General features: G+C 34.8%; 1 protein-coding gene across 1 annotated transcript in view; it reads left to right on the forward strand.

Annotated features, from left to right (window-relative positions):
* Positions 1 to 27,325, forward strand: part of Tbce (Tubulin-binding cofactor E) — a 165,027-nt gene that overhangs the window by 134,862 nt on the left and 2,840 nt on the right. Inside the window, exons 4-5 of the mRNA XM_067772355.1 lie at positions 6,509 to 6,730; positions 6,801 to 7,282. Coding sequence (XP_067628456.1) covers positions 6,509 to 6,730; positions 6,801 to 7,282 — 704 coding nt within the window. The remainder of the gene's footprint in view (positions 1 to 6,508; positions 6,731 to 6,800; positions 7,283 to 27,325) is intronic.

The following is a 27,325-nucleotide window of genomic DNA, read 5'->3' on the forward strand; positions in this document are numbered from 1 at the left end:
ATACGATTTAGCACAATAAAGCAAAAAAAAAGTTTGGGTTTATTTCAAGAAAAAAAATATTTTTGTTATAACTTTTTAACAAAAGGTGGGCAAACGAAAATGTTTCCTGGACAACGTGGCCAAACGAATGGCATTTGGTTTTTTTAATTACTCGTAAATGGAGGTGCCAACTTCACACACGATTTTTGTTTTTTTTTTTTAAATAACTTTTTAACAAAAGGTGGACAAACGAAAATTTTTCCTGGAAAAACGAATGGCATTTGTTTTTTTTAATTACTCGCAAATGGAGGTGCCAACTTCACACACGATTTTTGTTTTTTTGAAAAAAATTGTTAACAAAAGGTGGACAAACATGGACATACGATGGGCAAACGACGGACATACGATTTAGCACAATAAAGCGAAACAAAAAATTTGGGGTTTTTTTCGAGAAAAAAAATATTTTTGTTACAACTTTTTAACAAAAGGTGGGCAAACGAAAATTTTTCCTGGACAAACGTGGACAAACGAATGGCATTTGGTTTTTTAATTACTCGTAAATGGAGGTGCCAACTTCACACACGATTTTTGTTTTTTTTTTTTAAATAACTTTTTAACAAAAGGTGGACAAACGAAAAATTTTCCTGGACAAACATGTATAAACGATGGGCAAACGACGAACATACATACAATAAAGCGAAAAAAAATTTGGGGTTTTTTCGAGAAAAAAAAAATATTTTTGTTATAACTTTTTAACAAAAGGTGGGCAAACAAAAATTTTTCCTGGACAAACGTGGACAAACGATGGACAAACGAATGTCATTTGGTTTTTTAATTACTCGCAAATGGAGGTGCCAACTTCACACACGATTTTTGTTTTTTTTTTTTTTTGGGTTTTTTCGAGAAAAAAATATTTTTGTTATAACTTTTTAACAAAAGGTGGACAAACGAAAAATTTTCCTGGAAAAAATGGACGAACGATGGGCAAACGACGGACATACGATTTAGCTCAATAAAGCGCAAAAAAAAATTTGGGGTTTTTTCGAAAAAAAAAATTTTTGTTATAACTTTTTAACAAAAGGTGAACAAACGAAAATTTTTCCTGGACAAACATGGACAAACGATGGACAAATGAATGGCATTTGGTTTTTTTAATTACTAGTAAATGGAGGTGCCAAATTCACACACGATTTTTGTTTTTTTGAAATAACTTTTTAACAAAAGGTGGACAAACGAAAATTTTTCCTGGACAAACGTAGACAAACGATGGGCAAACGACGGACATACGATTTAGCACAATAAAGCGAAAAAAAATTTGGGGTTTTTTCGAGAAAAAAAAATTTTTTGTTATAACTTTTTAACAAAAGGTGGGCAAACGAAAATTTTTCCAGGACGAACGTGGACAAACGAATGGCATTTGGTTTTTTTAATTACTCGTAAATGGAGATGCCAAGTTCACACACGATTTTTGTTTTTTTGAAATAACTTTTTAACAAAAGGTGGACAATCGAAAAATTTTCCTGGACAAACATGGACAACCGATGGGCAAACGACGGACATACATACAATAAAGCGAAAAAAAAATTTGGGGTTTTTTCGAGAAAAAAAATATTTTTGTTATAACTTTTTAACAAAAGGTGGGCAAACGAAAATGTTTCCTGGACAAACGTGGACAAACGAATGGCATTTGGTTTTTTTAATTACTCGTAAATGGAGGTGCCAACTTCACACACGATTTTTGTTTTTTTTTTTTTTTTGAAATAACTTTTTAACAAAAGGTGGACAAACGAAAAATTTTCCTGGACAAACATGGACAAACTATGGGCAAACGACGGACATACATACAATAAAGCGAAAAAAAATTTGGGGTTTTTTCGAACAAAAAAATATTTTTGTTATAACTTTTTAACAAAAGGTGGGCAAACGAAAATTTTTCCAAGACAAACGTGGACAAACGAATGGCATTTGGTTTTTTTAATTACTCGTAAATGGAGATGCCAACTTCACACACGATTTTTGTTTTTTTTTTTTTTGAAATAACTTTTTAACAAAAGGTGGACAAACGAAAAATTTTCCTGGACAAAAATGGACAAACGATGGGCAAACGACGGACATACGATTTAGCTCAATAAAGCGCAAAAAAAAATTTGGGGTTTTTTCGAAAAAAAAAAAAATTTTGTTATAACTTTTTAACAAAAGGTGAACAAGCGAAAATTTTTCCTGGACAAACATGGACAAACGAATGGCATTTGGTTTTTTTAATTACTAGTAAATGGAGGTGCCAAATTCACACACGATTTTTGTTTTTTTGAAATAACTTTTTAACAAAAGGTGGACAAACGAAGAATTTTCCTGGACAAACGATGGGCAAACGACGGACATACGATTTAGCACAATAAAGCGAAAAAAAATTTGGGGCTTTTTCGAAAAAAAAAATATTTTTGTTATAACTTTTTAACAAAAGGTGGGCAAACGAAAATTTTCCAGGACAAACGTGGACAAAGGAATGGCATTTGGTTTTTTTAATTACTCGCAAATGGAGGTGCCAACTTCACACACGATTTTTGTTTTTTTGAAATAACGTTTTAACAAAAGGTGGACAAACGAAAAATTTTCCTGGACAAACATGAACAAACGATGGGCAAACGACGGACATACATACAATAAAGCGAAAAAAATTTGGGGTTTTTTCGAGAAAAAAAATATTTTTGTTATAACTTTTTAACAAAAGGTGGGCAAACGAAAATTTTTCCTGTACAAACGTGGACAAACGAATGGCATTTGGATTTTTTAATTACTCGCAAATGGAGGTGCCAACTTCACACACGATTTTTGTTTTTTTGAAATAACTTTTTAAAAAAGGTGGACAAACATGGACAAACGATGGGCAAACGATGGACATACAATTTGGGGTTTTTTCGAGAAAAAAAAAATATTTTTGTTATAACTTTTTAACAAAAGGTGGACAAACGAAAATTTTTCCTGGACAAACGATGGGCAAACGAATGGCTTTTGGTTTTTTAATTACTCGTAAATGGAGGTGCCAACTTCAAATCCGGTTTTTGTTTTTTTTTGAAATAACTTTTTAACAAAAAGTGGACAAACGAAAATTTTTCCTGGACAAACGAATGGCATTTGTTTTTTTTTAATTACAGTGTACTCTCTCCTAACGGACACCTCTCTTAAGCGGACACCTCTCATAAACGGACAATTTTTTCAGTACCAAAAAAATCCGTAAGCATTTTTTAAGGTTTTCCCTTTTGAGCGGACAACCCTCCCATAACAGGACGCGGACACTTGCTTTTTACCCCAAAGGGCTTTTTAATTTCCCATAACCGGACAGCTTACAACCCTTTTTTTTCATTTACTCTTTACCATATTCGTACGGCTGTTGCTTATTCACTAATACGTGCATGGATGTAGGGGAATCCCCTAAATACGAAGAACCTGTTTTCAATACAGTAAAAAACATAAAAATGTATGTACCTATTGCATACACGTAGTTAGTATCTTCTTGTGTGTGTACGTACGTGAATCGCAATGCCTAAAGTAGTGTTGAGTATTAAAGACAAAGTTAATGTCATTGAAATTCATAAGAAAGAAAAACTAACTGTACGAGAGTTGGCAAAGAAATGTAAGATCAGCAAAACGTAAGCTGCTAGCGTTATGAAAAACAAAGATCAAATTTTAAGTTTTTGGGACACTGACGTCAATCCGGAGAGAAAAAGCAGTCTGCTGAAGCCCAAAGGCCTTAATATTGATAAATTTGTGCTACGAATGGTTTGTGAAGGCTCGAAATAAGAGCATTTCTCTGTCAGGCACACTTATAAGGAGCAAAGCTAAAGAAATTGCAGTGAGACTAAATTACGACGATTTTAGTGCATCATCCGTTGGAAAGGTTGAAAAAACGTCACAACGTAACTTTCCGTACAATTTCTGGAGAAGCCGGTAGTGTAAACCAAGATGACGTCAAAAGTTGAAGGATATGAAATATTTCTAATGCTGATGAGACTGGCTTATTCTTCCGAGCATTACCCGATAAAACATTTGCATTAAAAGGTGAAAAATGCACGGGTGGAAAACTGGCTAAAGATAGACTCACGATTTTACACTGCGTCAATATGAGAAAAAGAACGCCTTTTTGTTATTGCAAAATCTGCAAGGCCTAGAGCGTTTCGCAACATTAATTTTAACAATTTACCACTTACATGGCGGTCAAACAAATAGGCTTGGATGACATCTGATTTGATGACAGATTTTCTCGAGCAGTTCGATAGAAAAATGCAACTTCAAGAACGAAACGTCGTGTTATTTCTAGATAATGCAGCTTCCCATTAATTTTTCTCCCAGCAAATACAACAGCATTTTGTCAGCCGCTTGATGAAGGTGTTATAAAAAACTTTAAACTTATGTACAAATCGTTATTTTTAAAACATATTTTGGTACGAATGGAAGATTCAAATTCTGCTATGGAATTATCAAAATCAATAAATTTGTTAGACGTTGTTTATTTTATACACAAGCCGTGGGAACAAGTGAGTCCACAGACAATACAAAATTGTTTTATTAAAGCTGGGTTTGTGAAAACCGATTTGTCCAATGATGAAAGCGGGTGGACTGCAGAAGATGAGCTTCCTTTATCAGCACTTGCCCAGTTCTCTAGAGTTATTAATCGAGTTCAGAGCGAAATCCAAATTGGCGTGGAAGACTATGTTAATTTAGATAATGAAATCTCTATTAATGATGAAGACGTGGAAAATATCAATACTGAAATGTTCATCTCGTCTGAAGATGAAATAGAAAATGATATTGCTGACAAGATTACTTCTTATAAAGAGGCTTACTTAGCTATAAAAAAACTAAAGGATTTTTCTTTACATCACAGCGACCTTAGGGGTGTTGAACTACTAACAGATATTCAACTACATCTTCAAGATATTGAAATTAAAGGAAAAACTCGCCAAGCGAAAATTTCTGACTTTTTTAAATTATTTTGAATATTTTGTACACAAAACTTTATTCTTTAATTTATGAACAAAGCTTTATGAACCTCCTAACTCAGTCTTATTTGTATGTATTAATATTCTTGATTTGGAAATAAAACTGTTTAAACATTCATCAATAATACTTTTCTCATAAGCGGACACCTCTCATAAGAGGACAAATTTGGCAGTCTCTTAGGTGTCCGTTTAGGAGAGAGTACACTGTACTCGCAAATGGAGGTGCCAACTTCACACACGATTTTTGTTTTTTTGAAATAACTTTTTAACAAAAGGTGGACAAACGAAAAATTTTCCTGGACAAACATGGACAAACGATAGGCAAACGACGGACATACGATTTAGCACAATAAAGCGAAAAAAAATATGGGGTTTTTTCGAGAAAAAAAATATTTTTGTTATAACTTTTTAACAAAAGGTGGACAAACGAAAAATTTTCCTGGACAAACGTGGACAAACGAATGCCATTTGGTTTTTTTAATTACTCGTAAATGGAGGTGCCAACGTCACACACGATTTTTGTTTTTTTGAAATAACTTTTTTAAGAAAGGTGGACAAACGAAAATTTTTCCTGGACAAACATGGGCAAACGATGGGCAAACGACTAACATACGATTTAGCACAATAAAGCGAAACAAAAAATTGTTTGGGTTTTTTCGAAAAAAAAATATTTTTGTTATAACTTTTTAACAAAAGGTGGACAAACGAAAAATGTTCCTGGACAAACGTGGACAAACGAATGGCATTTGGTTTTTTTAAATACTCGCAAATGGAGGTGCCAACTTCACACACAATTTTTTTTTTTTTTTAAATAACTTTTTAACAAAAGGTGGGCAAACGCAAATTTGTCCTGGACAAACGATGGACAAACGAATGGCATTTAGTTTTTTTAAATACTCGCAAATGGAGGTGCCAACTTCACACACAATTTTTGTTTTTTTTTTTTTGAAATAACTTTTTAACAAAAGGTGGACAAACGAAAATTTTTTCTGGACAAACGAATGAGATATGGTTTTTTTAATTATTCGCCCAAGTAGGTGCCAACTTCACAGAGCTCATTGTGATGCCATTAAGTTTCTGTGTGAAATCGGTGTAAGTTAAATCTTCAATAATTTATGAGATCCATATAGCGGCAATTATTGAAGTCTCGCGGCAGTGGATAGATAACTGGCTAAAAAACGGGTTGTGCTTAATAGCGGAGACACGCACCTCTGTGGGTCATAGTGTATAACCTATAGTTGAATCGATTGCGATGAATCGTGGACACACAAACTTTTTGGTCATATAAATGGAGAATAGTGTAGAGATAAAATGGAGAGACACATTTCAGTTGCAACTGAGTATAATGCATACTAAAATTTAGCAGTACTAATTTTTTCTTTTTTTTTTTTTTTTTTTTTTTTTAATTTTTTCCGCAAAAATTCCATAAGTGTATATAAATTACTGCACTTAGCAGTTCATATAAAGTTTATGTGCATATGTAAAAAAAAGCATATATATTAAAAAATGTGTATTGAAATTCATTATAGCTCCAACCGCTTTGTATTGCCAACAGACGTACAAATTAATGAATTGGAGCCGGCTTTTAGAAATGTGCAATGTATTAATTTGCGTAATTGTGGATACAAGGACTGGACCGATGTAATGCAGACTGCGAAATTATGGCCTCATATACAAGTTTTGGCACTCCAGGAAAATTCTATAAGTGAGTTAAGGGAAGTTAACTGTAAAGAGATATTCAAAAGTTTAAGGTATTTGTGAAATCATTATGAAAATCGAATATTCAAACATTAATGTACATATACTTGAATTCTATTATAGAGAATTAGATTTGCATCGTACAAAGATTATGGATTTTGATCAAGTATGCAAATTAGGAAATATACGTACACTTAAATCATTGAATCTCATGGAAAACTGCATTGAAGAAATTAAGTTACCTTATTGTGAACCACATTTAAAACTTCAAAAATTTTTACAATTGGAACAGCTGAATGGATTGTATAATCCTATATGGAATGAAGAAGATGCTTTCAATGAGTTAGACAAGTTGCCTAGTTTAAAGCGTCTTAGTAAAACGCCACATTTAAAATCTAATTTTGACGATATGTTCTCAAAAGCCGTCGGTATGATAAGTCAATTGGAAACTGTAAATAAAGTTCAAGTATCTGCAGAGGCTCGTCGTGATGCAAGTTATGATATATGGAAGAGATATGCTATGGAATGGCTACAAGTTGCAGACAAACCAGAACTTTTACAAGAGTTCTATAAAAAGCATCGGACATACGCAGGCATAATCAAAAGTATGTATATAAATATATTTATGAACAATAGACGGATACTTATTTTAAAAATTGCAAAAGTCCGCCCATAAATCTTTGCAAAAAGAGCCAAAAATGTTTTTATGTTGTAACTTGGTTATCTGACATTCGATCAATCTACGATTTCAGAACTCAAAAATGCTCAAAACGATTTTGAAGGAAATATCAAACTTCTTCTTGTCAAAATCTCAGGATTAAGGCCCGGTTTTCAGTAGTCAGTTGAGCTAAGCTTAAACTAAGTTTGCTTAACCTCTAGTCAAATTTAAACTCTAGTTAAACTATATAGCAAATTTTCAGACACAGATAAGACCGCCTTTGGGGTAGGCTTTTTTGTACGGCAACAGTCATTTTTTTATTATCTAGATAATTTATAGACAAGCCAACAGCTGTATTTTGCTTACCCAACAACCAAAGTTCTGAAGTTGATATCCAACATTATTTTCTAGTTATTCTTTAACCAGATAGTTCTCGTGTTGATATCCCATATCATTCTCCAATCACTATCCAACCTTTGAGATCTCCAACATCATCATTCTCCAGCCTTGGATAGATTTTGAGAAATTGATATTTCTCCAATGAATATCTGGTACATTTTTTTTTTTTTGAAATTTGATATAATGGCTGGAAAGTTTGATCCCACTGATAGATAATTCTTCAAACTTGAAAAATAATTCAAAAATAGTATTGTACATTTCTGAAGTTGATATCGTAAATTGGATATCGATTTATGGTGCTTAGGTTAGGTTAGGTTGAACCGGCCAGGTTCATGAGGACCTCAAATAGACTGATTGAGTACGTAGTGTTTTGTTTTAACGACCAAACTGAAAAAACCCTATCAAAAAAACAGGACCTATGTTATAAAATAACTCCGTCCTATTGGCAAATACTAGAAGCTTGCTAGGACTTAAGCCACTTGCTGCTTCTAGATCTGACAGCTGTATCACTCCTAACTAGCTGGAGCTTAGCCTGAAAAGTGCAGGGCACGAGCACAGAACGTACTCGATCGTTTCCTCCTCCAATCCGCACTTCCTACATCTGCTATCACTGACCAAGCATAATTTAAAGGCATGTGACGCCAGAAGGCAGTCTCCAGTCAGAATACCCGTCATGAGTCTACAGTCCCTCTTCAATGATAGAAGCAACTTTGTTGGTCTAAGGATGTAATACCTACAGATAATTTCCACACTTTACAGCCCCGCGCTTGAACCCACGCCTTTCCCGCTTGGTCGATCATGTGCACCTCTCGCCTTCGCTTAATCTCGCCCAGTCTAATTGGGACGTCTACGGAGAAAGCTTCGAGGATGCGCCCTTTTTAGCTAGCTCATCCGCTTTTTCATTCCCATCTGTTCCCATATGCCCCGATTTAAGGTGGAGTTGAGAAAAAATCTTCTCCAAGGTGGCAATTCCAAAGCCAACAACTGTTTATTTTGAGAAATAAACAAGCATTATATATTTTAAATAATTGAGCAATTCACAAGAGTGTTGTTTCATGTAAAATGTTATGATTTCAGTTGTTTCCACGGTTTCCAATAAAAAAATTGATTAAAGCATAGCACATACGGCTAATAGAAGGCCTTGTAAATTGCCTAGATTTATACATGCTTTATTTTATACTAGCAAATACCCACTCAGCATTTGGGCGATTAAATTTTTAATTTCCCTACATATACAATTTGATTACTCCTTCTGACTAAATAATGAGTTATCATACAATTGAACAAAAGAAATAATCAAATATGAATACTTTTGACGATCAAAAACTGAAAAGCATTTTTCGATCACTTTTTGGAATAATTTTTATGGTATAAATATATACTAATTTTATTATTTATACAAAAGATATTCTTCAAGACAAGAAATAATGTAAATGCTGCTCGTAACCGAAGATTTACCCAAACTATTTCTCCACCTTCGGCTTCCTAGAAAATACATAATGGTTGGATAACATAAGGGTTGGGAACTATTTTAGCCCCAGGAAAGTGAGATTCTCTTGACATACCTGGATACGGTTCAACATCCCGTATCGTATCGTATTTTAAGATGTTGACGATAATAGCTGATGTTGGATGTGGTAGTTAAGTTTCTTTGCGACTGACCTGTGGTTCAAATAGCTCACTTCCGCATGCTTTCTTCCCCTGATAAAATAAGATTACTATATAGTATCTTATTTTGAATGAGATATGAGGAATAAATGCATGATAAACGCATTCAAAAATTATTCAAAATCTCAACCAAAACGATTGAAATATGTTCACGAATATGATTAGAAAATGACTGTGAAAAGCAGTCAAAAATTAGTCTAAAACAATTAAAGTTCAATTTTACAATGATATTAATTATGAATAAAAAGCGTTTCGAAATATGAATCATAAATGATTATTCAAGAATAATCACATTTAGGGTAAATTTTTCTCCCGACGATACATTAATTTTCGAACAGAAAATGCTTTTAAATTAAAAATTTTTTGATCAAAATTATCAAAAAAATGCTGGCTGTGTACCCGGCTTACGTTGTTACGCGGCAAAAACTAAATATATTGATTTTTTGCTATTTGGATAGGTTTAACTTAAAATAAGATAAACATATGTACATATTTTATTTATATTTTCTGCTAGGAATGTAATAACGTACTACCCTATCTTGGCCGAAATGCAAACACTTTTAAATTCGTTAACATTATAAGCAATTTGTTTATTAACAATCGCCTCATTTATTTTATACTAAAAAATAAAAAACACACACCTTAATGTCACTTAAATAATAATTTTTATTTTGTAACTTAAATTACAAACAGCCCAATTCTAAACGAAAATTCCGTGCGAGTTTTCTCCCTTCTCCCATTCCTCGTATTCTAAATAAAAATTCCTTGTGAGTTTTTTCACTTCTCCCTTTCCTCCTATTCTGAACAATGTTCGAAAAAGCGGAAATCGGTTATGGGAGAAAAGTAGGTATTATGAATGTGAGGGAGAGGGAGATTTCTCTGCCATTTCATAGGAGTTTTTTCACTTGTTAAATTAAAGGGAATGCATCAAAATAGTTAAAGGAAATTGGTTATTTTAAGAAAGAACACTTATTTGTACAAATTTGTGCTAAAAGATGTATTTATATTCTACCACAATATTCTCACTGTTAATACAACAACAACTACAACCACAATATTCTTTATTTTAAGTCGAAAAGTATATCATAAGCAACGGTAGAGCTCTTGGTATACAAATTTGATGCAGCCATCCAGAAATTGCGCAAGGATTTTTTAATAAGGCTTAAATAGATTTTGGCATATGATGAAGGACGAATTCAACTCAACTTGGCCGCCAGAAAATTGCTTTGCTGAATGAAAGCAGGCAACTCCGGCAGATTTGTGTTATGCGGCCGTCTTCTTCTTATGTTCCGCTGTTGATGTTGCTGTGGGACCAATTCATTACTCATTTCAGTGAATACCACATGAAATGCAATAAATAATGTGCAATGTTTATATTTTATTTCTTAATTTCCAACAAATTTGCAACAATAATTAAACTTTTAAATTTTTTAAACAAAATAAGAAATGTTCAATGAAATTTAAATTGACAAAACAGCTGACTTCGAAAATTCGAAATTCCTATTCCCCAATTATTGTTCTCCCTAGGAGAACAGAATTGGAAGAATTTTTCCGCGGGAATAAAAAAATCCGCGAGAACAAAATTCCGCGAGAATATTTAGAATTGGTCTGAAAAACAATACAAATTGTTTCGACACTCGCGTGGTGCCTTCTTCAATTGTTTGTGTCAACTAACCATTGTCCATCAGATGACAAATAAAGCCTAGCAATACTTAACAATAATAAACAAATAATTTCCAATATTATAATATCATACAGTACAAAAAAGAGCAATAAGAGAATGCGCATAGGCAACGAAACAACAATAAAAAGTAAAACAGAAAATTTAATGCAAGGCTGAAAAAAGACTAGAGTACAATGGGCCACTATCACGATTAACTGCAATATTTTTATTAACATAGATGTGTAGTGATTCTAAAATATTTAATTTATTTATATTGGATTCTGATACAATTAATTTACAGTCCTCTTCACTTAATACATGCTTGTTCAATAAAGCGTGCTCCGCGATTCCACTCCTTGGATCAATATTTTTGATGTATTTGAGATGTTCATTCATCCTAATTCGTACAGTGCGACTCGATTGGCCTATATATTTCGCGCCGCATACCGTTCCATCGTCATTCATTTGTGAGCACGTGACGGAATAAACCCCCGGTTTATCCAAACTGTCACACTTGTCCTTCGTCGATTTAAGCAACGATTTCAATTTAGATTTATTTTTAGGCGCAACGTTTACGTTTACTTTATTAAACAATCTTTTAATATCTTTGAAATAATGCGTATCATAAGTTTTGCTACAAAAAACTTGTTTATCTTTTTTACCCACTGTATCGAAAAACGAGCTGCATTCTCTTTTTTCTCTTTTGCTTTTATGTACAAGACGATGAGTCATGGAATTAAAAGCTGCTAACTCGTGGGAGTAGTAGTGGTTCGATTCTATGGGGATGAAACGCTCAGTCGATGAAGGTTTTCGATAAATATCGAACTCGATAACTCCATCAGTACCATGTATTAGGTTTAAATCAAGAAAAGGCAGCTCATTATTTACCTCAGATTCATATGTGAACTGAATTTTACTATTTATCGAATTGAATGAGTCAAGCGTGCTATTGATTTTGTCTTTCTCAATAATTACTACACAATCATCGACATAGCGATAGTATACCCGTGGGAACAATGAGCTCTGAGCCAATTGTTCTTCGATAGTATTCATAAATAAATTGCATAAAAAGGGGCTTATATTTAACCCTATTGGTAAGCCATCGATTTGCTCGTAGAATACACCTCTGAATTGGAAAAATGATTGATTAACGCATAAAACTGTTAGATCAAATAAAGCACTGGAGACCGACGGATTTAAGTTTTGTCTGTCGAGCCAAATGTGTAGTGCGTCCAAGGCCCCGTTTTTTGGTACGCTTGAGAAGTAAGAAATGATATCGAATGACGCAAAACGTTCATTCGAATTTAACCGAACATCTTTAATTTTTGTAATCAGTTCTAATGAGTCTTTTATCGAAAAATTATCGAAACTCTTAAGTTTGTTGAAATAATCACTCAGTCGTCTTGCAATGTTGGAAATAGGGGAAGTATATCCAGAGATAATAGGGCGAAATTTATTTCCAGGTTTATGCGCCTTATATAGACCGTATAAACAGGGGACTCGTACATAGGATTTGTGCATTTTGATATCCCACTGACGGCCGAACAACTGGGCATACTTTTTTCGATGTTCCGTAGCTTGTCTCTTCATTTTTGGAAGGGGATTATTTACTCTCACGTAGTTTCCTTCTTTAATAAGTGCGCTTATACCATTAGTCGTCTTGGTTCATTACAACTACACAGTTGCCCTTCTCCGATTTTGTTATATAAACGTTTTTTTTGGTTTAGCGATTTTACTGCGTCATGCAACTTACTACACTGTCTACGATTATTTGGAAACGATTTTGATGTTAAAGCTTGTTTTATATTGTACCGTAAGTTTTCAGCTTCCTCGGGTTTTAATCTTCCGACAGCCAACTCAGAGTCAACTATTATGTCCTGCATAGGTGAGGATTTATGTGGTAACGCAAAATTCAGACCTTTATTCAAAAGTTCAATTTCATTTTCATGAAGAGTCACATCCGACTTATTGATGATGAGATCAGGTATGAATTTGCTAGATGATAACTTGGGCGTTTTTGTTACCTTCAGTTTTCGTAACTTGAATCTCTTTGTTTTCATTTGTTGTCGAGAAACACGGTCTAGTTTTGCACTTAACTTGGTTAATAAATAACCCCAGATTACAGACGCAAGCTTGGATGATAAAAACTTGTGTAGTTTGTAAGCAAGTACCTCGCAGGAAAACAACTGGGCGTGTTTTCGCTTTAGGGCTTGACTTAACCAATAAAATTTCGCTTTCTCAATAGACAATTTTCCCACCGGGCACTTTGTTTTGCACTTAAACGAGAGATCAATAAATTTTGGTATCACTTTTCGGCTTTTGCATCTGGATAGAAACCACACGTCCGCCTTTAAACGACAGATTTTTTCCTTGATTTTTTGAAACTGTAGCAACTCGGCTGGTTTGGTGACTGACATGATTGAATGTTTTGTTTTGAGTGGTAAGTGATAACGTTCATTTATTTTATACTAAAAAAGTGGAATCGCGGAGCACGCTTTATTGAACAAGCATGCATTAAGTGAAGAGGACTGTAAATTAATTGTATCTGAATCCAATATAAATAAATTAAATATTTTAGAATCACTACACATCTATGTTAATAAAAATATTGCAGTTAATCGTGATAGTGGCCCATTGTACTCTAGTCTTTTTTCAGCCTTGCATTAAATTTTCTGTTTTACTTTTTATTGTTGTTTCGTTGCCTATGCGCATTCTCTTATTGTTCTTATTATAATATTGGAAATTATTTGTTTATTATTGTTAAGTATTGCTAGGCTTTATTTGTCATCTGATGGACAATTTTTAGTTGGCACAAACAACTGAAGAAGGCAATACGCGAGTGTCGAAACAATGTGTATTGTTTTTGTAATTTAAGTTACAAAATAAAAATTATTATTTAAGTGACATTAAGGTGTGTGTTTTTTATTTTTTAGTATAAAATAAATGAACGTTGTCACTTACCACTCAAAACAAAACATTCAATCATGTCAGTCACCAAACCAGCTGAGTTGCTACAGTTTCAAAAAATCAAGGAAAAAATCTGTCGTCTAAAGGCGGACGTGTGGTTTCTATCCAGATGCAAAAGCCGAAAAGTGATACCAAAATTTATTGATCTCTCGTTTAAGTGCGAAATTTTATTGGTTAAGTCAAGCTCTAAAGCGAAAACACGCCCAGTTGTTTTCCTGCGAGTTACTAGCTTACAAACTACACAAGTTTTTATCATCCAATCTTGCGTCTGTAATCTGGGATTATTTATTAACCAAGTTAAGTGCAAAACTAGACCGTGTTTCTCGAAAACAAATGAAAACAAAGAGATTCAAGTTACGAAAACTGAAGGTAACAAAAACGCCCAAGTTATCATCTAGCAAATTCATACCTGATCTCATCATCAATAAGTCGGATGTGACTCTTCATGAAAATGAAATTGAACTTTTGAATAAAGGTCGGAATTTTGCGTTACCACATAAATCCTCACCTATGCAGGACATAATAGTTGACTCTGAGTTGGCTGTCGGAAGATTAAAACCCGAGGAAGCTGAAAATTTACGGTACAATATAAAACAAGCTTTAACATCAAAATCGTTTCCAAATAATCGTAGACAGTGTAGTAAGTTGCATGACGCAGTAAAATCGCTAAACCAAAAAAACGTTTATATAACAAAATCGGAGAAGGGCAACTGTGTAGTTGTAATGAACCAAGACGACTACAACAATGGTATAAGCGCACTTATTAAAGAAGGAAACTACGTGAGAGTAAATAATCCCCTTCCAAAAATGAAGAGACAAGCTACGGAACATCGAAAAAAGTATGCCCAGTTGTTCGGCCGTCAGTGGGATATCAAAATGCACAAATCCTATGTACGAGTCCCCTGTTTATACGGTCTATATAAGGCGCATAAACCTGGAAATAAATTTCGCCCTATTATCTCTGGATATACTTCCCCTATTTCCAACATTGCAAGACGGCTGAGTGATTATTTCAACAAACTTAAGAGTTTCGATAATTTTTCGATAAAAGACTCATTAGAACTGATTACAAAAATTAAAGATGTTCGGTTAAATTCGAATGAATGTTTTGCGTCATTCGATATCATTTCTTACTTCTCAAGCGTACCAAAAACGGGGCCTTGGACGCACTACACATTTGGCTCGACAGGCAAAACTTAAATCCGTCGGTCTCCAGTGCTTTATTTGATCTAACAGTTTTATGCGTTAATCAATCCTTTTTCCAATGCAGAGGTGTATTCTACGAGCAAATCGATGGCTTACCAATGGGGTTAAATATAAGCCCCTTTTTATGCAATTTATTTATGAATACTATCGAAGAACAATTGACTCAGAGCTCATTGTTCCCACGGGTATACTATCGCTATGTCGATGATTGTGTAGTAATTATTGAGAAAGACAAAATCAATAGCACTCTTGACTCATTCAATTCGATAAATAGTAAAATTCAGTTCACATATGAATCTGAGGTAAATAATGAGCTGCCTTTTCTTGATTTAAAACTAATACATGGTACTGATGGAGTTATCGAGTTCGATATTTATCGAAAACCTTCATCGACTGAGCGTTTCATCCCCATAGAATCGAACCACTACTACTCCCACGAGTTAGCAGCTTTTAATTCCATGACTCATCGTCTTGTAAATGTACCGCTCAACGAAATCGCATTTAAGAGAGAGAAAGAGAAAATAATAAACATAGCTGAATATAATGGCTACTCCCCTAACAGCATCCTACGTCCAGTGTTGCCAGGTGATGCAAAAAAAAGAAGCTAGATTGGCAAAAAAAAAGGTTACAAAAGGCTAAATTTAGAAAAAAAAGAAGCTAAAAAAAGGCCAGAAATATTTTGGTTAATTCATAAAATTTTTTTTATATTTTAGTTTACACATTTGTAAATAAAAACTTATAAACATAACTTAAGCATAACTTCCTGTTTCAAAACATATCAGGCACATTTTCTTTGACTAGCACATGGAATTACTTTAAATGATTGCATATGTGTATATACATAAAAAAAATATTACAAACTAATTATTTATATAAAATATTCCCCGTCTGAAGAATCAGAAGAGCTTAAGTCTGGGTATAAAGTTTGGCTATTTACCATAGGTATGAGATCATCGGTAATTTCAAAGTCATTACAACATTTAGATAAGCGTTTTAACGAGCATCTAATATTAAGCAGCGCATTAAGCATTTTAATTTTTAGTTTGTTCCTTAATTTAGTTTTCAGAATTTTCATGCCACTAAAAACTCTTTCAACCTCCGCGTTACTGAGTGGTAATACTAAAAAACTAAATATGAATTCGAAAAGTTCTAAAAAAGGAGGTTCGTTTAATGCATTTTTATGTTCTCGGACTTCCGACCAAAATTCCATGGTGGAGTGTACATTTTTCCATTGTATAGTTATAAGTTATCGCCACTGCAGCTCTATTAATGCTATTTGACTTGAAGAATAACTATACTTCTCTTTTTCAAAGTAAGAAAATACATCTGGATTTGAAAATTTCAACGAATTTTCAGCAGAAAAAGAATTAATCTTTTGTAGAGAACTCATATTATTAGGTATTAGGTGTTCACAGGAACTATTGAAATTATTTTATTTTAGAAATTTTTAAAAATACATTCCGAGTAAAAAAGGCTAGAAAAAAGTCACGAAGCTAAACACAAAAATTCGAGGCTAAAGGCAAAAAAAAAAGGCTAAATCTAGCCTCGAAAAGGCTAACCTGGCAACACTGCCTACGGCTAATCAACAAACATAAAAGCAAAAAAGAAAAAAAGAGAATGCAGCTCGTTTTTCGATACAGTGGGTAAAAAAAGATAAACAAGTATGATACGCATTATTTCAAACATATTCAAAGATTGTTTAATAAAGTAAACGTAAACGTTGCGCCTAAAAATAAATCTAAATTGAATTCGTTGCTTAAATCGACGAAGGACAAGTGTGACAGTTTGGATAAACCGGGGGTTTATTCCGTCACGTGCTCACAAATGAATGACGATGGAACGGTATGCGGCGCGAAATATATAGGCCAATCGAGTCGCACTGTACGAATTAGGATGAATGAACATCTCAAATACATCAAAAATATTGATCCAAGGAGTGGAATCGCGGAGCACGCTTTATTGAAAAGCATGCATTAAGTGAAGAGGACTGTAAATTAATTGTATCAGAATCCAATATAAATAAATTAAATATTATAGAATCACTACACATCTATGTTAATAAAAATATTGTAGTTAATCGTGATAGTGGGCCATTGTACTCTAGTCTTTTTTCAGCCTTGCATTAAATTTTCTGTTTTACTTTTTATTGTTGGTTCGTTGCCTATGCGCATTCTCTTATTGCTCTTTTTTGTACTGAATGATATTATAATATTGGAAATTATTTGTTTATTATTGTTAAGTATTGCTAGGCTTTATTTGTCATCTGATGGACAATGGTTAGTTGACACAAACAACAGAAGAAGGCACCACGCGAGTGTCGAAACAATTTGTATTGTTTTTGTAATTTAAGTTACAAAATAAAAATTATTATTTAAGTGACATTAAGGTGTGTGTTTTTTTTAGTATAAAATAAATGAACGTTGTCACTTACCACTCAAAACAAAACATTCAATCGCCTCATTGTATTTTCGTATACCTTTCATTCTTCCGTAAATCCTTCCGCTTTTCCTCTTACTCTTCCCGCTCCTGCTCTTATCCACGTCTAACTCTCACTATTACTCTTCATATTATGCTAATTCTTAATCATCCTGTTAACTTTTTTACTTCTTTTTTCATACCATTGCCTTTATTTTTACGTTTACTCTTACTATACATCTTTCTCTTGTTCTCATACGTTTCCGACTTCCTTCCCATTTTCCTCTCCCATTTAATCTGTTTTCTCTTTTCTTTTGTTTCCCCGTTTCCAATGTGGAGATATATCGAGTTTAGCCTTTTTCCGCGCATTATATTACAAACGTCGTTCGGGGCTACCTTACTCACTTGAAAATAAAAGACTTTTACTGAATAACCCCCCAGCGGGTTAGGGGGTTAAAATATACCCGCGGTAGGTATGCCTGTCGTAAGAGGCGACTAAAATACCGGATTCAAGGGGTTTGTGTAGCGCAGCCCTCTCAGGTTGCCAGTGCAATATATATGTAGCTTCTCCAACCCAATTGTCAACCTCACCTATCCGTGGCGTATCCTGTTTCATTAACAGCCGAGGCTCTGGCGACCCAGAACTCAGGCGGGATGGCCTGGAAGGTCGCATGTGGTCATAACAAATCGTTCCCGAGATAGTTAGGCTTGGTACCGGAACGTACCGGATTTGCATCCGCCAAAGGACCATCAACTCGATAACACTCCCCAAGCCTTCGGGCAAAAACAACTGAATAACCGGGTTTCGGGTTTTTCCCAAATTTTATATCGTTGATTCCATTCATTTTACAAACAAAAAAATACTTTAAGGGAATTTTTCCCTCCTATATTTCAATAATTTCAGAACTCTTTTCAATTAAATGCTTTTCATTTCCTGAACTTGAAGGAAGACTTTATAGTGGTGAACAGTTCAAACAGAGATTTTTACAAATATTAGAAAAGATGATCAAATACCAAAAATGTTTCCCGGTAACGTTTTACAGACGGTGCACCGCCTAAGTTTAATCAAAAATTATCAAAGAGAGCATCAAAAGACTCATTTCGTCTTCCAATTTTAGAATCCGAAACGGAAATTGAAAATTTTATTTCTGGCTAAAGATATTTCCAAAAAACGGGAAAATTACCCGAGAGGGTCTAAAGCGAGAGAGGTTTACGCCGATCGGCGGCGGCGGTGGCGTGGCCGGTGTGGTATATACAAGAATTTATAATGAATAACCGCGTAGCTGCAGTTTTCAGACTAGTTCGACTGTCCACTACGCACATTCGTTCTACTGTCTTGGTAAAGCTTTTGCTTCACCAATTTGAGTGTTCTTGCGAAGGACAAAGCCTCACCTGGTAAATATATGTACCTACGTACTCACAAATGTCACAGGGATCGTAACGAGTAGGTGAATGTGGTCCACTCAAAGATACTAGTTGGGATAGGGCCGCCAACTTTGGGTGTTGAAATATGAGGTGTGAAAAATTTCAGACGCTATATTAAAGTTTCGCAAATAAACACAAGATATTTGAATATAAGGCCAGGTGATTTTTCAAACCATTCATTCTCATACGTACATATATCTTCAACCTAAGTATGAGGTGAGAATCATTTCAAAGGAGTTTTGAAACCCGTGGAACCTACTAAAGGATTTCGCATCACTGAATTTTTGAAAAAATTGGCACTTTTTTGGGGTAACAACTTAAGGACGATTTTAATTTAATTTTTTAAATAACTTTTCTTTTAGTGTTTTGTTTTAATAACTTGGTGAATTGGGTGATACAAAATCCGTGTTAAGCTGGCATTGAAAGCGCCTGTTTTTTAATTAACTTTTGAATGGTTAGAAAGAATTAAATTTCGCAATACTATTCTTATAACTGGCAGTGATGCGAATCCGTTGATACGCCTTTTCGACCATATCGGTCCAATCTTCGACATGAACAATAAATGGCCTAGACAGTCTTAAATAAATGAGTAGCAATTATACACCCCAGCGGGTTAGGGGGCTTAGAATATACCCGCGGCAGGTATACCTATCGTAAGAGGCGACTAAAATACTAAATTGATTTAAGGGGTTGTGTAGCGCAACCCTCTCAAGTGGGTGCCAGCGCAAAATATAGCTTCTCCAACCCAATTGTCAACCTCGCCTACCCGTGGCGCATCCTGCTTCTTTGAAAGCCGAGGCTCTGGCGACCCCAAGTTCCTTATGGATCTAGGGGGTGGAAGGGCGGTAAGGCCTAGTAGGTTCCATGTGGTCATACCAAATCATTCCCGAGATGATCGGGCTGGTACCTTAATGGTGCTTGTTACCGGAACGTAACGGATAGGCATCCGGAAAAGAACCATCAACATCGACAACACTCTGGAGTGTCCTTATCGCTACAACAACAACAACAAGTAGAAAATATAGTAACGCGCCGATATTTTTGACAATCGGTGGCGGCGTTTATCGGCTTCGGCGGAGAGGCCACCCGGTCCATATATTTTCTGGACAAAACACCTTTCTTCGTTGGTGGTCTTCAGCTGCGATTTTAAAAAATAGCCCTGGGTGGTTCCACACCGGTTTGGGTATCAAAATTATATCCGCGCAGAACACCTTTCTACATTAGTGTGTGTGTGTATTTTCAACAAAATATGACTAAAAACAGCAACCACATGATAGAACGATACGAGTACCGAGTGAGTAGTATCGATACTTTTCCAAAAAATACTCGAGTATTTTATACTCGATGCTTTTTTCCAAGTACTGAGTAAAATATCGATACTTTTCTCCTATGCTTTACCAATTGCTGATGGTCTACATGTTAAAGATCACCAAAGTTCATTCGATTCACAACTTAACTTGAGATCGTCGACGATGTCGTAAAAGCTCCACATTTCACTTAAACCGACTTTTTGATAATGGTGGAATGAGAGGACTTCTGCCTATGATGGGTATGTGTTTATTGTCCAGAATCACAAACTCCAAAAAAATTATAAAGGCTGCTAGCTCCATAAAATTTCAATACACTTTAACTTGTTATGCAGTAGAGTTTTTTTCATATGTATGTAATTAGCGAAACTGGCTCATATTGCTTTATACAATGGTTTTTGTTATTGATATTTAGAGAAAAATTGCAAAGTTTTCAAAAGGCGATGGTTACTAGGACATGTTTCTGAATTTTACTTCTTCATCAGCTAGCTTTTCGGGAGCTGATTATTGAACTCGAATCTCCAACATTCATACCAGTGTAAAGGCAGATGCTCTTTAACCACTCAGCCATATGAATGCCCCGCTGCTCGCCTTGCAATTGGTCTCTAAGTGTTCGATAATTTTATTACAATTTTGTAAAATGGGCGTGGCTTCGCACACATAAAGTAGAAGAAAAATTTTAAAGTTTTGCAAGCCGAAAATCAAAAGCCGTTGATATCACTGCAATTTGGCGAATAAATGGTCCTTGGTGTCACATATAGATCTGAACAAAATCGAAGAATCGATCGAAGAACACGCCTACTTTAAAAAAAATTTAGTTTTAATCTTAAAAAAAAATTGTAATATATATGTACATGGTACGTAATAACACGATCAGTAGAGATATGGAAGTGCGAAGTACGAAATTTAAAAAAAGAAAAATCGTTCTGATCCCCTTCTATTTAGTCAATCTCTCACAAAAAGTTTAATGCCATAAAAAAATACTTCACTTGATTTACCTCCGATGAGATTTCGGCCGAGCTTCTCTTCCAATTCGTGCTATTTTTTATTTTCCTTACAAATTGGGGGGACGAGACCTACATATTTTGTGCCGACTCCTAGCGACAGCTGCAAGGCAGATAAATTTTCACCGATAGCAGAAATACACTCAGAATGCTTGCCCCGGACGCTACTCACAGGGAGCGCAAAATGGTCCGCAAAGCAGAACTTCCTCGATAATTTATATTTTTATTTTAATTTGGTCTATAATTTTAAAAAGCTTTTTCCGTCTAAATCTGCTCCCGCCCTCACTTTTTCTTAATCCTTTTATTCACTCCTCCCTCCGTCTTTTCGCTTCATCTATCTCTATGTTCGTCTCACTCTATCTCTTTCTCAGTCTCCTTCCATCTTTTCTCTTTTCTCAAGTTTTTCCCATTCTTCTTCATCCCTTATTTCCAGGCAAATCGAATAGGACGTATGTAAATAGTTATGTGGGTATTATTAATTCATGTCTTTATTTCGGCTTCGCATGCATATTTATCACTTTTGCCAGGTTGATGCGACTAAATCGAATATCACAATGAAAATTACTTTAAAGCTCTCAGCAACAGCTTCCATTTGATATCCCTATTACACACAAATTCTAGTGGTATCCGGGTCCAGGTTTTGGCCTATATCTTGAGACCCTAGTCACCCAGCGGTATAAAAATTACTCTGTACTAAAGTACTCATCAACAGCTTTCGTTTGTTATCCATATTGTATAAACACTTTCTAGGGGTACCCGGGTCCACGTTTTGGCCTATATCTCGAGACCCTTCACAAATAGGTATGAAAACTACCCTGTACTAAAACACTTATCAACATCTTTCATTTGATATCCATATTGTATAAACACTTTCTAGGGGTACCCGCGTCCACGTTTTCGTTTATATCTCGAGACCCTTAGTTACCCGCGGGTACGAAAAATACCCCATATCAAAGTACTCATAAACAGCTTGCGTTTGATACCCTTATTGTACAAACATATCCCAGGATTACCCAGGTCCACGTTTTGATCTCAAGACCCTAACCAGAACGGGATACAAATTATCCTATGTCTGTCTCCTGTTTCTAAGCTACCCCTCCACCAATTTTCAGCCAAATATGTTCATCCGTTCCTTCCTCTTCAATCACTCTTTATTTATTAAACAAAAGCGCATCAAAATTCGTTGCGTATTTTGAAAGGTTTAAGCATTCAAAGGGACATAGGGACAGAAAAATGGACTTTGTTTTATACTATGTAGTGATGTACATCCATACATACCTATAAACTTACGCCCGAAGTTAAATAACGCAGCGAATGCTATATATGTACGTATGTATTTGTCGCATCATGCCTCACTCAAAAGCAATTAGCGCGCACAGTTCACAGCGAACATCCTCACAAACACATTTTTTGGTAAAAATGTTACTTTTGTTTAAACAATTTGACTGATATAAGAAAGGATTCAAGTATTTTTTTTTAATGCAGATCGAAGGCAAATATTTCAAAGTTTTACTGAAAAGTAGAATTTTTTAAATCCATCCATTTATGAGTTATAGCCGTGTAAAAAAAAATTTTATGATTTTTTACTACATTTTGGCAATTTTCCACGCCCCTATAATATATATCTTCAAATTATATTAACTGTACCATCTCACGTAGCTAAGCTTTCAAATGCAAAAAAAACGTTTTAAAATCGAAGCATTCTGTGTGAAGTTATGTGCATACATGGCATTTAGCGACTTTATTTTATAAGATTTATAGATTAAGAATTCATGAGCTTAACATCGGCTTATAATAACTGAATTTTAAATTACTATGTTTTCTGAGAGAAACTGAAAAGAAAGAAAGAAACATTTACTCGCATATTGCGATGGTATACGTATAAGTATAAATTGAATACACCATTAAACAAATAAACATAAATATGTAAAACTGAGCAAGAGTTTACAAGGCTTCTCATTCGCAAAACGAAAAAGAAACATCACAATAACAAATCTACAGACCACGCAAATTAATAGAGGCAGAATGTCTCAATTGTGTTGTTTGTGTAGAAATGAGATAAACTGAATTAAGCAAGGAGACAAATACAAGCAGGATAGCCTAGTAGTTAAGGCAACTGCAAGTTTCACCGTGTGATTCGCTGTTCGAATCTCGGTGAAACCTTTGATAACATTACGAAATTGCCTGATGATGAATTCGTGGCAGTTTTCGAAATGGTACCATCGCAATATGCCAGTAAATGTTTGTTTCTTTCTTTTCAGTTTCTCTCAGAAAAACATAATAATTGAACATTCAGTTATTATAAGCCGGTGTTAAGCTCATGCATTCTTAATAATAACTGATTTCTGGAAAAAATTTTCTATACTAAAAAATGCATGCATATATCCGGAACACTTGCGACACGTTGTAGAATAATTGAAAGCATATTTCTATTTTTCTTACATTCAACGTTACGATGGGAATTATTAAAAAATGCTTTAACAAAAACTGTGAAACGTGAATCTGAAACACGATGGAGCGCCAGTATACAAGCGGTTAGCGTTATCATCTATGGGCTAGAGAATGTAGTATAACACTTAGAACATTTACAAGAGGACACTAACACCACAAATGACACTCAAAGCGAAGCTACAATTCTGTTGCAAAATTAGCATGAGTTCATTTCTGGTATGAAATCTTAAAGGGCTCATTACTGATACTTATCATAGACTTGACTTGACTTGACTTGGCGTAAACTTGGCAACTTAGCCACGATTGTACTCCACTTAGCGCATACAATCTGGCATCACAATCAGCTTTGAAATTTATTTTTAAATAAATGTCAATTTGTATGACAAAATGTCAAAATGAAATGGAAACAAAGAAATGGCATCTGAAAATGTAAACGTCACTTAGAACTTACATAGAAATTCAAAGTTCAACAGACCATTGTGAATGATGACTAAGTGTGATATCTTCTGCATAAACGTCAAAATTCCAAAGTGATTGGATCACCTGATTTGTAAATGACTATCGCTGTCTCATTCTGTATCTCTTTCTATCACCCGATGAAGATAGGCGCCGCCATATTGAACAGCCTGTCAAAGCGCTGAAAAGTAGCCAGATTGAACAGCCTGTCAGGCACTTGACAGATAAGTTAACACACTTAGTCATCATTCACAATGCAACAGACTTCTAAGTCAAGTTAACTGTTGCTAAGTTTTGAGTAATCAGTAACATTCAATGTTGATTTAACAGAACTGTAAGTGACAGTTCTCAAGCCAAGTCAAGTCTATGCTAAGTATCAGTAATGGGCCCTTAAATCATTAGCGACTGAACTATCCGAAATTCGAGACACTCTCTGTGAAGAAGCAATAGAAAAAGCGAAGTCTCTTTGTGAAAAATGGGATATTGATATAGTAAAATGTGTAAGAAGGCGCCGCAACATGCCCGGAGAATCGGCTAGAGATATTGGTCTTTCCGCAAAATGTGAAATTTCCCGCGTGTTCTCGATCGTCTCCAACAAGAAATACGTACACGATTTACACGACTAAATTACCTTAATTTTAAATTTGGATTACTCTTAGACTTTGGAAATTTGTTAAACAAGGATAATAACGACTTAGAAAGAAATTGTGAGAACTTCGGTGAATTTTATAATACAGATTTCGACGGAACAGAACTTTTTATCGAAATATGTGACTGCAAAATATTCGCAGTAGAAAAGAAATTGAACCTAAAACTCCGTTAGAATGACTTACTTTTATAATCTCGTATGGAGAAGATGTTTTTCCAATCTTGCGAGTGACACTTCAAATACTCTTGACTATCTCAGTATTAATTGCTAGCTGCTAACGTTCATTCAGCAAATTAAAACTGATTTTGACATATTTACGATCAACGATGGGGCAAGGTCGCCTAACATTATTAACCTTAGGTAGACACATTTTTTTTTTTACGTAAACGACATACTGGGGTAAGTTTCACCCCAATTCATTAACATGTTTCCACAAACAGAGTTAAAGTTTTTATTTCCATTTTTTTTTTTTTTTTTGTAAGTATTTAGATAAAAGGAATTTAAAATGAATTGTTTAATTTAATTAATTCAAGGACATCAAATAATATAATAACATACTTGGTTTTTATTGGCTTAAAGAAAATATCTATCAGAAATAGGTTTTGCGTTCTAAAGAAGAAAACAATATCAGGAAACTATCTTGGACTTCAAAAAACTATGTAATTTAGAAATAAATAAGTAAATATAGGAAAGAATAGCGAATTCATAAAAATTAGTAAGTTTACTTAGCTTAGCTAAACACTCTAACAAGTAAGACAATTTGAGGTTATAAAATTTATTCAATCTTCTTCCGCGCATTGGTAGCAAATCATAGCTCTATGTTCCTCACACATAGGTAAGTGGCAGCTAGCACAGGCCTTGGACGTCTTCCGGTCTTTTGTTCTGTCACAAAACTCACATCTAACAGGTTTTGGAAGTCTTGTGTTACGAGTTGCGCAAATGTCCTGCACTGATAATATTTGCTGTATTTGAATACGCAGGCTTCGTCTAATATGCGTAGACTCTAAGAGCTCTTTTAAAAATGGTTCGATAAGACTGGACGCTAAATCGTTTAAAAATTCCCGCCTTTTAATTCTCGCTTCTATTTTTCTGAAAAAAGATAAAAATTCACCTTACGCAAACTTCACACTGGAGTAAATTTCACCCACTCACTTTTTTAGATCTGCATAATTTTGGTGACCAACTTCTGACGACTAACTGCCTGAATTCGAAGAGTAAAATCTGCGTTGCTAAAATGCAGCTAACGTTATATTCCCAGATGTTAAAAATAAGCAAACAACAACCCAGCAAACATTTTGTGGGGTGACTCACACGCCAGTGTGTCTACCGAAGGTTAAGTGAGGAAAAAGAAAAATCTAAAATGATAAAGCAAAATTTGCACATAGATATTAGTTTTACTAATGTATTATAATCATATTATTATTAAATACCTATTTGAGGCTACTTATCGATGATATCTTCAGCCCATGATAAAAATATAGCAGGCAAAAACATTCTCTCTTCTCGGCGGCCATAATGGTTTTTTGTTTTTTAAACAAGTTTTCAAATCTTTCTCATTTCGTATGCTTTTTTTAGACCGGTTTTATAGTTTTTTTTTTTAATTTGAACGATATAACCATGCATTGCCATAATATCCTCATACCAGCATCCAGCTACTTCCATCATTACAGATGTTGCAGGTCTTCGCAGCTGGACGATTCACATAGTCCAATTGCGGATATTAATTTGTATAGGCTGAATTTTTCCGACATCTTACAGCTCACATATATGTACATTTTCCTGTTTATCATCGACAGAATTAGGGGGCGTAGTCTTTTCCCGTCCATCCACGTATGGTTCTTATTTTAGTTGTAAAAATCCCTCGCCTGGGTTAATAGGCTAGAACACTCAAGAAACTTTAAATAAAATCCTCTAACGGAGGTCTAAGGAATCGAGCAGTTTCGATATAGTTTCACCAAAAAGAAGTTGCTATTACAGATTTTTGTTCCACATTACAGACGAATAGATGATTTGGGCTATACACCACGTTGGGGCCATACGTAGAGATGGAAGTTGGGGCAGAGTAACGCGCATATCCTGCGCAAGTGTGCATTCTTCTTCGGCGATCTCTGCAAAGGTGCGAGCCTGAGTTTGAAGGAACCTCTGGTCATACTACACCAGATCTCGTCATAGGGCTTATGCATATGTCTTCTTATCTGCCTTGGAGGCGCAACTACATCAATCAATTGTGTTTTGGGATGCCTCGGTGTTCAGACGTCTTAAGAAGATATTCCGTGGCAGTTCTAAGTGGGAAATTTGGCAGCCCTGCAACTTTCTCCGTAGCAGCGGTTTGAGGATTTTAATGAATCTTTGTGCATTGTAGGCAATTTCGGATGCATTT

The sequence above is a fragment of the Eurosta solidaginis genome, chromosome 3 (assembly GCF_040869045.1).
Source record: "Eurosta solidaginis isolate ZX-2024a chromosome 3, ASM4086904v1, whole genome shotgun sequence".
Lineage (NCBI taxonomy): Eukaryota > Metazoa > Arthropoda > Insecta > Diptera > Tephritidae > Eurosta > Eurosta solidaginis.